Source organism: Muntiacus reevesi, chromosome 4, assembly GCF_963930625.1.
Source record: "Muntiacus reevesi chromosome 4, mMunRee1.1, whole genome shotgun sequence".
In the NCBI taxonomy this organism is placed as follows: domain Eukaryota; kingdom Metazoa; phylum Chordata; class Mammalia; order Artiodactyla; family Cervidae; genus Muntiacus; species Muntiacus reevesi.
This window is the reverse complement of record NC_089252.1, coordinates 941,195-959,541: the sequence shown is the minus strand read 5'-3', so window position 1 is coordinate 959,541 and position 18,347 is coordinate 941,195. Positions and strand designations below refer to the sequence as shown.

Below are 18,347 nucleotides of genomic sequence, written 5' to 3'. Positions count from 1 at the left end.
GAAGAACTGACTCATTTCAAAAGATCCTGATGCTGGGAAAGATTGAAGGTGAGGGGAAAAGGGGATGACAGAGGATGAGATGGTTGGATGACATCACTGACTCAATGGACATGAGTTTGAGTAGGCTCCAGGAGTTGGTGATGGACAGAAGGCCTGGCATGCTCCAGTCCATGGGGTCGCAAAGAGTCAGACACGACTGAGCGACTGAACTGAACTGAATGGCTGGGCAATGAGGTGCCCGGTAGGGCAAACAAGGCCCAGGAATGAAGGAACCGGCCCTGAGCATGAACCGACACATACTCTGATCAGGATGGTGCTGAGGAAAAGATGTGCACGTGGGGCCGGAAGAGCTAGATGGAGACCATGTCTGATGGTCTTGGTGTTCTGGAAGAAGTAGACATGGACTTGTGCTGAAAAGTAAGTTGAGGCGGGGCAGATATTGCCTCGGCAGCTTCAATGAAGGGAGAAAGGGCTGGAGTAGTTACTGAGGAGCGATAAATTAAAATAGTTGTTTGCCTACACAGCAGGCCTCCCGGTTAAACTGCAAGTTCCCTGAGGGCAATGTGGTTCTATTCTTAACCCCTTGGGCGCTTTACTCAACAGTTGAGGACCTATAGGCATTTTGAAAGCTCCTTTCACGCGATGGTACATTCATTTTGAGAAATATATTATCCCTTCACATTTTTTTTACAAAGCTGGGCAAAAGTGAACTTATAAGCCATTTAAGAATTTTTATAAATGTATGCAATTAACTTTCTTCCCACACAGCACGTAGTAGCTCTAACTTAAAAATAAAAATTCTCAAGAAAAAGTGTGAAATTAATTTTCTTAGGATATAATTACGAAGTCAGGAGACCCAATCCAGTCAGTTCACCAAGATGCATCAAAGGCATCCTTGTCAAAGTTCTGATAGTTCAAGTTCTATCCTCCAATGATAGGGCAGGATTCACCTCACAGCTGGTTTCCCATTGGCTCTGAGATGTGGGCGGGGCCACCTATTCCTGCTACTGCCAGTAGCTCCACCCCACCTCATGCAAATAAAGCCAAAGTTCTAGGAACCCACGTGATTGGTCACGTGACAAACGACGTACAGCCCCACCCCCTCTAGTGACGTCATCACATCACACTCTCACGAGAGTTTGTGGATATGGGGAGAGGCTAGCAGGCCAGTTCACTGTGGCAAGAGTGGGGTCAGGGGAGGGGGCTTCAATACAAAACCCCATTCCCACTGCTGACCTTCCAGTTCAGCTCAAGGCAGGGGCCCAAAGGGGCCTGTGGGACAGTGCCTAGAGGCGGGGGGGGGGGGGTCCCATGCATGCTCTTCTCCTATTGGTTGACTGCATCGGCATGCAAATAAGGGTGCGCGTCACTTCCGGAGGCCAATCGAGCGCCATTTTCTCTTTCTGGCCGAGCTGGGAGGAGGGGACGGGGTCGCGCGGGGTGGCGCGCGCCGAGCGGGGGTCCCGCCGCGCGGGGCGTAGGCGGGCGGGCGCGGGGCCCCAGCAGGCGCGGCCAGACGTGCGAGGGACGCGGCGGCGCTGCGGGCGCCCAGCGGTAGGTAACCCCGGCCCGGCCCGCGGCGACGCCCCTGGCCCGGCCCGCGAAGTCCCGGCTGCGGCCCCGCCCCACCCCGCCCACACCCGGTGGCCCGTGGCCGCCTCTCTAATCCCACGACGTTCTGCCAGTGCGGGGCTCGCGTCCCGAAGGGCGCCCGTCGTCCCTCCGCGTCACGTGGGGCCGGGGTCGAGGGGGGCGGTGATGGGGCCTGGGGGCGGGGCGGGGAACGGCATCAGGGCGAGGGGGACGCGGGGACAGGGCGGTGGCCGGGGAGGGCCGGGGAGGGCCGGGGAGGGGGGCGGGCTGGAAGCCGGAGGGCCGCCCGGAGCAAGCGCGGACGCGGGCCGGGCAGAGGCGCGCTCAGCCGCCTGCCCTGTGGCGGGTTTTTTCTGGAGGAGCGCACAGCTGAGAGGAGCCCCAGTTTCTTCACCCTGGAGTTCTCGGTGTGAATACTGATGACGTGCAGATGTTGACATTACAGTTGAACTTTTCACATGCCGCCGGTCACCGCACTGACGTAGAGAGCGCAGAATTTCTCCTGACTCCTGGCTTGGGAACGTCGAAAATAGTAGCCGCCAGTTCTAACTGAACGGTTGTTAAATAATTAAATGTTTAAAGTATTTTCTTTGAATTTGAATGGGAGGCTTGGCGGAATGCTCTTAAAACTCTTTATAATTGAATGGAATGGGTAATGGCAGCCTCTTGAGATCTGGAGGACTCTTGCGTGTGGTCATTTATGATGCAGATGGGCAAGTGCCTCAGGGCACGGGCGAACCCCACAGGGCTCGGGAGGAGCCTGGGAGTCGGGAGGAGCGTTCTGGGAGAGTGGACCACGTAAAAAAATGCGAGTTGAGGAAAGCGCGTGTTCGGCTTTGGTTGGAAGTCAAGTAATGTATGTTTAACTTGTTTAAACATACATGTTTACAAACATGTAGCTTGTTACTGGGGAGGTAGCCATGTTATGAACGAACTTTGGTATTCTAGTTGTCGTTGGGAGTTTGTTGAGGCAGTGGTCTTTAGACATGGCAGTGACCGATCTGTGTGTCGTAAGGGTACTGGTGCTAGGTTGGAGGGGGACTGGAGTTGGGAGGAGATAGGCTCACTCGTCTGACTGAGCAGTGGTAAGGATGTGAGAGCTGGTTTTAGGGTTAGGAATTGAAGATTGGTGTCTGGAGAGGATGGGGAAGGAAATGGCAATTTACTCCCGTGTTGCCTGAAGGATCCCATGGACAGAGAAGCCTGGTGGGCTGTAGTCCATGGGGTCGCAAAGAGTCAGGCACAACTGAGCAACACACACACACACACGCACACGCACGCACGCACACACACACACACACACACACACACACACACAATTCTTGTAAGCACTCTACCTTCCTCTCCTGAAGTGAGTGAGAGAAAGTCGTGCCCGACTCTGTGACGCCATGGACTGTAGCCTGTCAGGCTCCTCTGTCCACGGAATTCTCCAGGCAAGAATACTGGAGTGGGCTCCCTTCTCCAGGGGGTCTTCCTGACCCGGAGATGGAACCCAGATTATTTACCGTGCGAGCTACCAGGGAGTCTATCTGACGATATCTGGGACACCATTTTAATTTGATCCAAGTTTGCAATATATTTCTGGTGAATTTATGGTTGTAGTCACTTTGAGTGGTCACATCCCAATATTCTGCTGTGGCTGCCACTCTGGTTATCACATGGTTGTCACACATATTGGCAAGGTGTTACAAGGAGAAGACTGAAAGGTGAGGACTTGCTGAAGGCGACGTGTCTGAGAAGGGATCTTCTTGTATTTGAACCCAGACCTTTGATTCTTGCTTTAATCTATTGTATAAATATCATGTGTTTTTAGTTACTTCAAAACAAAACAACAACCCCTGTATTCCAGTAGTTTCAACATTTCACTTAGATTTTTGGGAGCTTGTTGTTCAGTCATTAAGTCATGTCTGACTCTGCCATCGTCCGTGTCCGTCTCCCCCCGGCCCCCGCCGCCCATGGACTGCAGGATTCCAGTCTCCTCTGTCCTCCACTGTCTCCCAGATATTACTCAGATTCAGTCCATTGAGTCGTGATGCTATCTATAACCATCTCATTCTCTGCTGCTCTCATCTTTTGCATTCAGTCTTTCTGTAGCATCAGTGTCTTTTCCAGTGAGTCAACTCTTAACATCAGGTGGCCAAAGTGTTGGAGCTTCAGCATCAGTCCTTCTGGTGCATATTCAGGGTTGATTTCCTTTAGAATGGACTAGTTTGATCTCTCAGCCCAAGGGACTCTTCAGGAGTCTTCTCCAGCACCACAATTCAAAAGCATCAACTCTTGGGTGTTCGGCTTTCTTTATGGTCCAGCTCTCACACCTGTATATGACTACAGGAAAAACAATAGCTTTGACTATACAGACCTTTGTCGGCAAAGTGATGTCTCTTAATACTGTCTAGGTTTGTCATAGCTTTCTTTCCAAGGAGCAAGCGTCTTTTAATTTCATGGCTGCAGTCACTGTCAGCAGTGATTTTGGAGCTGAAGAAAACAAAATCTGTGACTGCTTCCACTTTTTTTCCTTCTATTTGCCATGAAGTGGTGGGACTGGATGCCATGATGCTAGTTTTTTGAATGTTGCATTTTAAGTTTTTAGAGTTAGATAATAGCAAACTCACAGTCTTATGTTCTAAGTGCTTTTCTTGTGTTAAATGAATTTTCTTCCTCAAAACTACTTCTCAGAGTCGGTTGTGCAGTCCCTGTTTTACAGAAGAAACAGGCCCTGGGATTAAGTAACTTGCTAAAGATCACACAACTAGTAGTAAACTGTGGTAAACTTAAACTCAGGCAGTGTAGCTCCAGAGTCTTGCTTGTGAGATCATTGTTCTGGATTGTTTTGCAAGTGAAATCGTTTCAGAACTTAGATTTCACAGGAACTTAGAAGAAAGTTCTGTGACTTAAAAAAGTACTGTTTATTACCAGAATGACTTTTTTTACAGTGTATTTTTTGGTAATGGAGTATTCTTAAATGATTGTGATACTAAAAAGCAGCAAAAACCCTTTAAGTGCCTCTTTGGAAAATAATATTTTCTTTTGCACTTTAATGCAATTTTTGGTAAATTCATGTCTACCACACACTGTGAAATTAAAGGTAATTTACTGTGGGACTTTCCTGATGATAGAGTAGATAAGAATCTGCCTGCCAGTGCAGGGGACACAGGTTCTATCCCTTATCCAGGAAGATTCCAGAAGCTACTGTGCAGCTAATATGCCCGTGAGCCACAACTGCTGAACCTGCATGGTGCAGCTGTTGAGCCCGCATGCTGCAACTACTGAAGCCTGTGCTTTTAGAGCCCATGCTCTGCAACTAGAGAAGCCCCACTCCCTGCAACTAGAGAAAGCATGTGTGCAGCAACGAGCACCGAGCACAGCTGAAAATAATAATAAAATACAAAAGAAAAGAATAATTTACTGTGAACTGAACTTGGTAGATAGTACAGCTGCATTAGCCTGCTGTTTCCTAATGGTGAAAATACAAATTTAATTGAGTACTAAGAATATATTGAGAATAGCATCAGTAAAGGATCTATAGATATGGAAGCATTCAGCAACTTCTTTTCCAGCTAATTAGTCCACTTGGCCTTTTGTGTAGAATCTTGCATCTCTTAGAGAATGGATAAATTATGGTAAAAGTCAGCTTTTTCCCCCCAAACTGATTGGCAACAATAGACCAAGGATCTTGACAGAACTTCTGTGATTTACCTGTGTTTTATTTTATTATGTTTACTTGGTTTCCCTAAAACAGTAAGTGCTATAAGCAGGAAACTTTTTCTTTAAATTGAATGGACTTGTGTACTTGTTTTGAGGGAGGGAACCACAGTAACAATGATGAGGGAATGGGAGCGTGTACAGTTGAGAATGAAATGCTCTTGTTCTGCAGGTTCAAGAAGACTTCTTTGGCCCTTCTCCCAAGCCTTGAACAAGTACTTGCAGACCCCTTTAAAACTTGCCTGATCACTGGAAGCCTCTTTTCAGTGCCTTCCTCCTGAGAGTTGGCCTGTCAGGAACAGCTTGGGAACCATTCTGTGAAATGTGGCCAATCCCTGTACTACTGTTTCTCAACTCTGATAAGATCAGCACTTCCTATATGAAGCCAGATTTCTTTGCAAGCAATACATTTAACTTCTTTGTTTTAGATATAGGTGGATGATGGTCTTAACCTTTGGCAGTCCTATTTATCAGCCAGCTTTTGGGAAAGAAGTGCTCCAGGAAGTCTAAGGAGGACAGACCAGCATGTCTGGTGGAGTGAGTGGAGAACTTGAAGGGAAGTTTCTGTTGAGGCTGCTTTGGCCAGAGAAGCCAATCTGGGCTTGAAAGTGATGCTGTGCTTAATTTTAAAGAATGCTCCCACAAGGTTCTTGACAACTTGCCTTTTAAATTATGCTTTCGAAGCCTAGAACCCAGTTCAATGCATTTTATTGTTAATAATTTTATTGTTTTAAAACTATTTGCTATGATTTTTGTATGTTCTTGTTCTAAAATGCTAAATGATCTTTCAAACTCGCTTTTTACTGAACCTGAAGTATAATTTTTACATAGGTAACTTGTCTGAAAAATGTACCCATTTCAAATTGGCTTCTCGATACTTCACATTTTCTTGTTACTCATGAAAAGTTCCTCCCACTGTTAGCTCTAATGCCCCTTTCGTGTCTTGTTTTATTCCGGTTCATGTTTTCAGTTTTACTTACCTTTTGGCAAATACATTCAGATACTCATTTACCTCAGTGATTTTTTTGATGCTGATCTATTTACTTAGAATGTCTTTATCTCCACCTCACCAACCCTCTATAGCCTGTCCATTTTGAACCTCTGTGATAGGCCCAGATGTGCAGAGAAACATGATTCCTGCCCTGAAGATGTTTAGTTCAAAAGGGAAAATGGGTATATAAGGAAATAATTACAATGTAGTGAGGTGAGTGCAATGAAATAAGTATAAACTGGCCATTTTGGGAGTTCTTAGAAGGGATTCCAAGCTTACCCTTGAAGGAGGAGGGGTTGTAAAAGGGTTTAGAATGGAATTTCCAACTCAGAGAAACTGTTGTTTAAAAATCTTGGGAGATACTGCCAGTTGACGTGTAAATATGGAGAAGTTAACGTTTTTCTACTTACCTTCAGTTCCAGTCAGTTCATTTCAGTTCAGTTCAGTTGCTCAGTCATGTCTGACACTTTGTGACCTCATGAACTGTAGCACACCAAGCTTCCCTGTCCATCACCAACTCTTGGAGCTTGCTCAAACTCATGTCCATCGAGTCGGTGATGCCACTACCAGTGGATGTTATCAGTCTTCAAGTTATTGTTTTGATAATTTGAAATTTGGCATTATTTTATCTGACATTTCTTTAACTCAGATTTAACTGATTTTGTTTGTAGCTTTTATAGTTTGTGCATTAAAACCTTTTTTGAAATAGTTTCAGATTTTTAGAAAGTTGCAGGTGTAGTGCAAAGAATTTCCCCTGAATCATTTGAAACTTAAGTTACCAGAAAAGATGCCAGATTACCCAATATTGTCCATTTCCTACAATAAGGACATTCTACATACCCAGAACACAACCATCAAAATCAGAAAATCAATGCATTGTTACTCCTCAGCCCACATTGAAGTTTTGCCAGTTGTTCCAGAAACATCATTTATAGTAAAGAATCTAATTAGAATTACACATTGTATTTAGTTTTTTTTAGCCTCACAATCTGAAACAGTTCTAGTTTTTCTTTGCACGATGTTTTTCTAAGTATTATTGTTGTTCAGTTACAAAGTAGTGTCTGCCTCTTTGCGACCTCATGGTCTGTAGCACACCAGGCTTCCCTGTCCTACACTATGTCCCAGAGTTTGCTCAAACTCATGTCCATTGAGCCAGTGATGCCATCCAGCCATCTTATCCTCTCTCGTCCCTTTCTCCTCCTGCCTTCAGTCTTTCCCAGCATCAGGGTCGTTTCCAGTGAATCAACTCTTCACATCAGGTGGCCAAAGTAATGGAGTTTCAGCTTCAGCATGAGTCCTTCCAATGAATATTCAGTGTTGATTTCCTTTAAGATTAACTGGTTTGATCTCCTTGCTGTCCAAGGGACTCTCAGCAGTCTTTTCCTGTAGTTCAAAAGCATCAATTGTTCAGTGCTCAGCTGTTTTTATGGTCCAACTCTCACATCCATATATGACTACTGGAAAAACCATAGCTTTGACTATGGACCTTTGTCGGCAAGTGATGTCTCTGCTTTTTAATGTGCTGTCTAGGTTTGTCATAGCTTTCCTTCCAAGAAGCAAGTGTCTTAATTTCGTGGCTGCAGTCACTGTCCACGGTGATTTTGGAGCCCAAGAAAATAAAATCTGCCGCTATTTCCACTTTCCCCCCATCTATCTACCGTGAAGTGATGGAACTGGTTGCCATAGTCTTAGTTTTTTGAACGTTGAGTTTTAAGCCAACTTTTTCACTCTTCCGCTTTCACTCTCATCAAGAGGCTCTTTAGTTGCTCTTACCCTTCTGTCGTTAGAGTGGTATCATCTGTATATCTGAAGTTGTGATATTTCTCCCAGCAATCTGGATTCCGGCTTGTGAGTCATCAAGCCTGGCATTTCCCATGATGTACTCTGTTCGTTGGAAAGATTGCTGCTGAAAGTTGAAGCTCCAATACTTTGGTCTCCTGATTCGAAGAGCTGACTCATTGGGACCAACCCTGATCCTGGGTTGTTTGATTGAAATTGAGGGCAAAAGGAGAAGGGGATGACAGAGGATGAGATAGTTGGATGGCATCACTGACTCAATGGACGTGAGTTTGAATAAACTCTGTGAGATAGTGAAGGACAGGGAAGTATGGTGTGCTGCAAACCATGGGGTCGCAAAGAATCAGACATGACTTGGGGACTGAAAAACAACAACTCTGCATATAAGTTAAATAAGCAGGGTGACGATACACGGCCTTGTTTTACTCCTTTCCCAAGAACCAGTACATTTTTCCATGTCCGGTTCTAACTGTTGCTTCTTGTCCTGCATATAGACTTCTCAGTAGACAAAGTAGTCTGGTATTCCCATCTCTTTAAGAAGTATAATTAGTTGATTTTTAGTAAGTTTATAGAATTGTGCAACCAACAACACAGTCTAGTATTAGAAAATTTCCTACACTTTCCCCAAAAACCTATTCATGTGCAATTATTTCCACCCACTGCTGACCACTAATCTGCCTTCTATCTATGTAGATTTCTCCTGAATGTTTCATATAAATGGTGTCAGACAATATGAGGACTTTGCATCTGTGTTCTTTCACTTAGCATCATGTTTTTGAGATACTGATTCATGCTGTCATGTGCATCAGTGCCTACTTACATTTACTGTTGTGTTTTGTGGGATGAGTATGTTATGTTTTGCCCATCTATTCACCTTTTGATGGACACTTGGATTGTTTCCACAGTTTGGCTGTTGTGAATAGTGGTCTTGTATCATCTGGATATTTCTGAAGTTTACAGGTAATTTTGTCTCTTAATTGGATGTCTTCCAGACTTCTGTGAATTACTCTTTTCCCCTTGGTTATTAATGAGTATTTTGTGGGGAGGTGCTTGGGAATGATATAAAATATTCCATTCTTGACTAAACTTTAAATTTAATTATTTTTGTTATTATGAACTTGAGTTTATGTTCTAGTGGGTTATATTTTGATTACTATTTCTGAATATCAAACCACCCTAAAACTTGGTGGAGTGAAACATTTTATATAAAAATTCAGTAATTCAGGTGGGAGCAGGGGGAGATGGTTCATTTATGTTCCACAGTGTCTGAGGCCTCAACTGAAAAAACTCAAAGACTCGGGATGAGTGGACAGCTGCAGGCTGTAAGAGTATCTTCACTCTCATGTCCAGTGGTTGATGTGGAACCTTTCCGTGTGGGCTAGTTGAGCTTCTTGCAATAAGGAGTCTAGATTCCAAGAGTTATGGTACCCAGAGGGCAAGGAAAGTATGTGGCATTTTGTGGTCTAGCCTGGGCATTCCCATGGCCTTGCTTTATTGGTCGAGGGCGCTGCCGAGTTCTGCCCAGGTTCGAGGAGTGGGCACGTAGATGCCTCTTCTCGTTGGGAAGAGTGTCACGGACATGTTCTGAGGAAAGCACATGGGATGGGAGATACGGTGACATTATCTTTGGAAACTTCGGAGCCGCAGGTTATAATCTGTTACTGTCATTTGTTTGGTACCCACATTGTCCCATATTTGGCTTGTGGAAACTTCTTCAAGCTGACTTCTTTTGAGTACTTTTGACATGTCTCCCCATTTTCTGAGCAACTCCTTTATTTTCTGGCAGAAGACATTCTAGGATCATTTTGTCTCTTCTGTGCTCCAGCCCTGAAATCAGCCATTTTTCCAAGGAGCCCTGCTTCCGTTTAAGGGAAAGTGATATTTAGAAAGGAAGATTTGAGCCCAAGGCGTGGTCTGCTACTGGTGTGTAGCTACTTCCAAGCTCTTACAGTGGCCTGAGCTGTACAATATACACACACACACTAACAAATATATATTTTTTAAATCCGTATTTATTACAGATAATAAGGTCACAGCTGTACCTTTTATCCTAGTCAACTACCACAGGGTTTATTTTAATTTTATGCCTTTTCAGATATTTTAAAAGCAGCGTTGGTGGTGGTTTAGTTGCTAAGATGTTTCCAACTGTTGTGACCCTATGGATTGTAGCCCGCCAGGCTCCTCTGTCCATGGGATTCTCCAGGCAAGAATACTGGAGTGGGGTGCCATTTCCTTCTCCAGGGGATCTTCCCAACTCAGGAATCAAACCTGGGTTTCCTGCATTGTAGGCAAGTTCTTTATCAACTGATCTACTGGAAAAGCCCAAAAGCAGCGTTACTGAGATGTAATTTACACTCCATACAGTTCACCTGCTTAAAGTGTACAGTCAGTGGTTTTTATTTAGTTCATTCACAGAGTTGTGCATAACATCACCATAGTCGATTTTAGAATATTGTCACTGTTCCAGAAAGAAACTTTGTCCCCTTAGCCATCACCTTCCATTCTCCTCAGCCCTAAGCAACCAATGTTCTCTTTTTTGTCTCTGTAAATTTTGTCTATTCTGGACATTACCTGTAAATCGAATCATATAATATGTGGTCCTTTGTGTCTGACGCCTTTCACTTAGAATAATATCCCCCAAGGGTTATCAGTGTAACATGCATTAATACTTCACTTTTTATGGCCAAATAATATTCCATTCTTCGGATACACCACATTTTATTTATGTATCTTTTGATGGACATTTGTGCTTTTTTATTTTTTGAGTGTTATGAGTAGTGGTGCTGTGAACATTCTTGTACAGGGTTTTGTTTGGATGCAGGTTTTTAATTTCTCTCAAGTGGTATTGCTGGTTCATATGGTACTTACATGTTTAATCCTTTGAGGACCTGCTGGACTTTCCCAAACCAGCCACATTATTTTACTGCCATTACTACCAGCAGTGTATGGGGGAGATCCATTTTCTTCACATCCGTGCCAGCACTATTACTGCTACTTCTTTTAAAATTGACAGCCATTCTAGTTGGTGTGAAGAGTTACTTCATGATAGTTTCTATTTGCTTTTCCCCATAGCTAATGTTGTTTGGCACATTCTTAAGTGCTTAATGGCCATTTGTATGTTGTCTTTGTAGAAGTAACCAGATCCTTTCCCTGTTTTTAAGTTGGCATATTTGTCCTTTAATTATTGTCATTGGAGTTTTTTTAATATATTCTGGATATAAGTTCCTTATCAGAAATAAGATTTACAAAAGTTTTCTCCCTTGTTGTGGATTCTCTTTTCATTTTTTTGATGGTTTCCTTTGAAGCATATAGGTTTTTCATTTTGATGAAGTCCAACTTAACTACTTTTTCTCTTGTTCCTAGCGCTTTATGGTATCATATCTGAGAACCTGTTGCCAAATCCAATGTCATAAAAATTTATGCCTGTGTTTTCTTCTGAGCGTTTTAAAGTTTTCACTTGTGCATGGAGGTATAGGACTAATTTTGAGTTAATTTTTGTGTATACTAATAGGAAAGAATCCAACTTATTCTTTGATTGTGGAAATCTAATTGTTCCAGAATAATTTGTTGAAAATTACTCTGCTTTCTTTACCTACCCTGTTTGTAATATTTTATGCACATACATGTGTATGTGTGTATATATGGATGCATGCTAAGTTGCTTCAGTTGTGTTTTGACTCTTTTCGACCCTATGGACAATAGTCTTCCAGGCTCCTCTGTCCATGGGATTCTCCAGGCAAGAATACTGGAGTGGGCTGCCATGCCCTCCTTCAGGGGATCTTCCTGACCCAGGGCACGAACCCATGTCTCTTGTGTTTCCTCTCTTATGTCTCCTGTATTGGCAGGCGGGTTCTTTAACACTAGCGCCGTGTGTGTGTGTGTGTGTGTGTGTGTGTGTGTGTGTGTGTATACACTTATTATAGTTTTGTTTTCTTCCCTTTAAGGAAAATCTCAAAAATGTTTCAAATTCCTGTGGAGAATCTTGACAACATCAGGAAGGTACGGAAAAAGGTGAAAAGCATTCTTATGGACATTGGGCTTGACAGCTGCAAGGAGCTGCTGAAGGTAAGAGGACACGGGTAATGGATGAAGAGAAGACGGCAACCGTGGAGGCCCTGGGCTGAGGGGTACTCTTTGAACGGGACTCTTTGGAGAGTGGGTCAGATGCCTCAAAGTGGAAAGTGCTGCCTCTTAAAATGAGGCCTGGGAACAGCATTTGTTCTTATTTATGTCTTTATGGTTTAAAGTGGCTGCTTTAGGCTCCAGTTTTTAGTTACTTTGAGGAGAGACTTTAGTCATTCAGTTCAGTTGCTCAGTCGTGTCTGACTCTTTGCGACCCCATGAACTGCAGCACGTGAGACCTCCCTGTCCATCACCAACTCCTGGAGTCCACCCAAACTCATGTCCATCTAGTCAGTGATGCCATCCAACCATCTCATCCTCTGTCGTCCCCTTCTCCCCCTGCCCTCAATCTTTCCCAGCACCAGGGTCTTTTCCAGTGAGTCAGCTCTTCGCATCAGGTGGCCAGAGTATTGGAGTTTCAGCTTCAACATCAGTTCTTCCAATGAACACCCAGGACTCCTTTAGGATGGACTGGTTGGATCTCCTTGCAGTCCAAGGGACTCTCAAGAGTCTTCTCCAACACCACAGTTGAAAAGCATCAATTCTTCTGCGTTCAGCTTTCTTTATAGTCCAACTCTCACACCCGTACGTGACCACTGGAAAAACCATAGCTTGACCAGACCGACCTTTATTGACAAAGTAATGTCTGCTTTTTAATATGCTGTCTAGGTTGGTCATAACTTTCCTTCCAAGGAGTAGTTTTATTTTATGGCTGCTTTCACCATCTGCAGTGATTTTGGAGCCCCAAAAAATAAAGTCAGTCACTGTTTCCACTGTTTCCCCATCTATTTGCCATGACGTGATGGGACAAGATGCCGTGATTTTAGTTTTCTGAATGTTGAGCTTTAAGCCAACTTTTTCACTCTCCTCTTTGACTTTCATCAAGAGGCTTTTAGTTCTTCTTTAGTTCTTCTTCACTTTCTGCCATAAGGGTGGTGTCATCTGCATATCTGAGGTTACTGATATTTTCTCCCGGCAATCTTGATTCCAGCTTGTGCTTCCTCCAGCCCAGTGTTTCTCATGATGTACCCTGCATATAAGTTAAATAAGCAGGGTGACAATATACAGCCATTAGTTGCAATGTATATTTGTTTTTGATCTTTGAATTTTTTAACAGAAAAAGACTAAATCAGTTTTCTAGTATTAGAGTAATCCCCAGTGGTGATGCATACTTATATGGTAGGGTTGTTTGTTTTCTTTTGTCTTTTCTGATTTGTGAATTTAATACATGCAGTCTTATAAAAGTTTAAAAATTAAGGTCACAGTCACATTTTCTATGGTCAATTCTGTTCTCATATAATTTTATCTTATAACTTGAGAATATATGGCCAGCATAAAGAAATAAAAATTGTTAAATAAAGCTTGCTATGTAGCTTTATAGCCATTCTGTGCATGTTTAGTCCATATTGAAGATACGGACTGCGTCTGCTTTGAATTTTTCAGAGTTGTGAATAATTTGATTCAAGATATTATTGGCCCAGGAAGAGTTCAGTTTCTTAACTTTTAAATCTCAGACTTTGAACCAGATTGACTTTATTTATAAAAAGGTGCTGAAAGACCAGTAATTACCAGGATTCTCATTAGTGGTCAGAATTGGTTTTTGCTGAAGTTTGTGATGGACAGGGAGGCCTGGCGTGCTGCAATTCATGGGGTCGCGAAGAGTAGGACACGACTGAGCGACTGAACTGAACTGAAACTTTCTGAAGAAAAGACCTCTTTTCAAACGTTGCTGCCCCGGAAAAATCTTCCCCCTAAAATTCTGCCCTTTCCACTTCATTATCTTACCTGCTCTGTTTTTCTCCAAACCTCTCGTAGTACCTGATGCTGTTTATTTATCTCTGTCCCTCAGGTCAAGTATTGCCTTTGGTTGTCATCTCTCTTAAGTCTCCTTTAATGTGAATTCACTTTTAAGATGGAATTCTGTTACAAACTGAAGTGTTTTTTTTTTTTATGATAAAATGTCAGTAGCAACTAAAATTTTTCATCCTGGAGTCCTTCGATTTTGATATTGCATAAAACTGTACATTCCTCACTAACTTCTCCCTTAGTCTGGCTAAGATTATTTACTCATCTCAATTTGTTCAAGACTGTTTTAACTTTTTCTTTCCAAGACTATGCTGACACAGATACTTGTATACTTCACAAAAGAAAAAGTAAGACATTTGAATGGCATACCAGTATTAATTAACTACTTGGTTAAATTTTTCTAATTCTTTTGGGGAGAAATTTTGTTTTTTTTTAATTTGTAGTTGGTCTTATATTCCGCAGACTTTCTGAAAATTCAAGCAATATAAAAGTTCATTATAAAAAAAGTTCATTATAGAAAAATTAGAAAATATACATAGAAACATAGAGAAAAAAATGACTTACTTGTATGCTGTTACCCCAGAATCTCCATGGTAAACATTGTTATATTAATATCTTTTCAGATTTTTAGAGACAGGACATGCTCTAACCATATGCTAGCTTTGTGTTTTCTTTTCACTGAATGCCACATTAAGAACTTTTTAATGTCAAATGTACTTACTCTTAATCCATTGTAGTATTTAGGGTTCTTGGTTAAAAGTGTTGAAAACCAACACTGACCAAATGAAACGGGAGGGCATTTGTCTGACACCTGTCAGGGTCCTTTCTGTTTCCTTATCCAGCATTTCAGACTTCATAGGGAGAATGCAGTCTGCCTTCTTGGCGTTCCAAAGTGTATATGACTCCACTCGTTCTAAGAGTTAGGACCTCAAATCGTAGGCTGTATAGTTCTTCTCAGAAGCCTGGCTGAGGAAAGTAAACCTGAGGGAAAATAGGCTCTTCCATGAACCTTGTCTCCTTTTCTAAAAGTAGATCTTTTTCTAAAAGTAGATCTAAACCTTAGAGTATCTTGAAGAGTTTCTTAAAAAGTTAACAATATTTGATCAGTTATATTAAAGGCTAGCTACCTACTTTGAAGGGTACTGTGCAGAATGAAAATGTGGGGCTCTGAGCAGGCCCCACAAGTGTGCTGTCCCAGGCAGATGATGGCTCCCACATGATTTCAGCTTCTGAGTCAGGATGCTTCTGGTACCTGGATCCAGAGTGGGCTCTAGGCACCAAGGTATCTGCCAAACACCATGGTGCTGCCAGCCCAGGGTGAGTCTGGTAACCTTGCCTCTTCCTCTCCCCAAGTCTGTACCTGGCTCTTACCAGGGCAACTGTGGAATGTGGACCCCCTGGCAGCTCGGCTATTGCCCCAGGTCGTGGGCGAGAGTCTCAGAGTGGTTGTGGGAGAGGGGAGTTTGGAGGGTATGGGGACCGAGAGCAGCGACAGGCTGTGTCCCAGAAACAGTGGCGGTGGGACCGTGTGTGAACTGAAGCTTCAAGCCCCTGGCATGCTCTTTGTTGTCCTATCAGACTTCACGTCATAAAACAAATTCAGAGTTAAAATTATCAACACTTTAAAAATAGTGACAGCAGGGATTCAACCCTGCACTGACCTTTCTGAACACAGGACCCTGTACACCTGCATTGGTTGTAGTGTTGCATTGGTTGGTCTTTTCAAAGACTTTTCCAGTTCTTTAATTTTTTAATTTAATAATTTAGTTTATTTAGCCTCATATGTTACAAATATTCAATATGTAATCGGTATAAAATAAGTAATGAACTATTTTAATCTCTTTTTTTCCCTTAAATCTTCTAAGTATACTTAGAAATTTTTTATAAAGGTAAGATATAACATGAAATTGCCTTTGCTGTGTGACTCGTGGGATCTTATTTCTCTGTCCAGGGACTGAACCCTAGCTGTATTGTTGAAATCTCCGGGTCCTAATCACTGGACCACCAGGGAATTGCCCATTTAGCCATTTTTAAGTGTACAATTCAGTACCATTAATTACATTCACACTGTTTTCCAACTAGGTTATCATCATCTCAAATAGAAACTCTTAATACTATTAAGTAATAATTCCCCATGCCCCCACCACAGCCCCTGATAACCTGTAATCTGCTATATGTCTCTATAGATTTGTCTATTAAAGATATTTCATGTGAGTGGAATCATGCAATATTGGATCTTTTGTGACTGGCTTATTTTACTTAATGATTTGAAGTCCATGTTGTGGCATGTGTCAAAATGTTAGTCCTTTTTGTGGCTAACTCGCAATCCATTGTATTACCACATATTGCATTTTATCAGTTCATCTGTTGATAGACACTCGGGTTGATTTTGTCTTTTGGCTATTGTGAATAATGCTGTAGTGAACTTTGGCTCACAGGTGTCTGTTTGAGGCCCTATTTTCATTTTTTTGCTGGATCATGTAATAATCGTTTAGCTTTTATGAGAACCCCCCTAACTTTCCAAAGTGGCTTGTACCCTTTTCAGTTCCCACCAGCCATGCATGAGGGGTCCAGTTTAGCCACAGCCTTGCTGTTTGTTCTTTTTCTCTCATCCTCTTTCTTTCCCTCCTCCCTCGCCACTGAGGCCACTAATGATGTTGAGCATCTTTTCATGTCCTTATTGGCCATTTGTATATCTTTGGAGATTTGCTTTCATGTCTTGTTCATTTTTAAACCGGATTGTTTGTCTTTTTGTTGTTGAGGTGTAGTTTTTTATATATTTTGGATATTAAACCTTTATTAGGTATGATTTGTAAATGTTTTCTCCCATTCTCCTTTTACTTTCTTGATAATATCTTTTGATGCACAAAAGTTTTATATTTTGATGGAGTCCTGTTTGTGTGTTTGCAGTGCTTTTCTATGTTGTAACTAAGAAGCCATTGCCAGATTGAAGTTAAGATTTTCTATGTTTTCTTCTAAGAGTATTATGGTTGTAGTTCTTTTTGTTTAGATTGTTGATCCATATTGAATTAATTTTGTATATGGTGTGATACAAGGACCCAACTTCATTCTTTTGCATGTGGAAATCCAGTTGTTCCGGAGCCATTTATTTCACTAATTTTCCCCCATTGAATGGAATTGGTAGCCTTGTAGAAAATGATTTGGCCATAGCTACGTGGATTTATTTCTGAACTCTCAGTTCTCTTTCATTAATCTGAATGTTTGTCCTTACACTAGTATTACAGTGTTTTGATTACCATAGTTTTAAGTTTTGAAGTTGAAAAGTGTGAGTTTTTCAACTTTTTGTTTTTTCTTTCCCCCAATATTGTTTAGGCTGTCAGGGGCCCCTTTCAATTTCGTATGAACTTAAGGATTGGAGTTTCTGTTTCTGCCAGACTATTGGAATTTTGATTGGGATTATATTGTAGATCACGCTAGATAGTATTGACATCTTGGCAGTATTCCTACCCATGAATAAAGGATGTGTTTCTATTTTTTTAGGTCTTTAATGTCTTTCAATAATGTTTTGTAGTTTTCAGTCTACAAGACTTTAACCTTCTTGGTTATATTTATACCTAGGCATTTCATTATTTTAGATGGTATTGTAAATGAAATTGTTATCTTAATTTCCTTTTCAGATTTTTAATTACAGGTATATAGAAACACAACTAACTTATGTATGTTCATTTTGTACCCTGCATTTTTACTGAATTTATCATTACCTCTGGTATCTTATTTTGGATTCCTTTTCTTTTTTTTTTTTTGGCTGTGCTGGGTCTTCACTGTTGCACACAGATTTTCTCTCGTTTCAGAGAGTGGGGACTACTCTGTAGTTGTGGTACGCAGGCTTCTCATTGCGGTGTCTTGCCTTGGTACAGAGCATGGGCTCTGGGGTGCTGGGGCTTCAGTAGCTGTAGCACATGGCTCAGTATTTGCTGCTTCCGGGCTCCAGAACACAGGCTCGGTAGTTGTAGCACATGGGCTTAGTTGCCCCTCGGCATGTGGGATCTTCCTGGATCAGGGATTGAACCCATGTCTCTTACATTTGCAGATGGATTCTTTACTACTCAGCCACAAGGGAAGCCCCACTTTGGATTCTTAATAGAATCATATCACCTGTGAATAGAAATAGTTTTACGTCTTCCCTTTCAATGTGGGTGCCTTTTGTTTTTCTTGTCTGAGAGCTCTGGCTGGGACTCCAGGACAATATTGAATAGCAGTGGTGAAAGCAGACCTCCTTGTCTTGTTTGCAGTGTTGGGGGGAACACTTTCGGTCTCTCATTGTTGAGTATCTTGGTGTCCCGTCAGTGCCTTTTGTCTTGTTGAGAAAGTTCTA

General features: G+C 42.1%; 1 protein-coding gene across 1 annotated transcript in view; it reads left to right on the top strand.

The window, feature by feature from the left end:
• Nucleotides 1-1,400: 1,400 nt before the first annotated feature.
• The window catches only part of ADNP2 (ADNP homeobox 2), a 33,545-nt gene continuing 16,598 nt past the window's right edge, over nucleotides 1,401-18,347 (top strand). Inside the window, exons 1-2 of the mRNA XM_065932242.1 lie at nucleotides 1,401-1,554; nucleotides 12,028-12,148. Of these exons, the coding sequence (XP_065788314.1) occupies nucleotides 12,041-12,148 (108 nt within the window). The 5' untranslated portion in view covers nucleotides 1,401-1,554; nucleotides 12,028-12,040. The remainder of the gene's footprint in view (nucleotides 1,555-12,027; nucleotides 12,149-18,347) is intronic.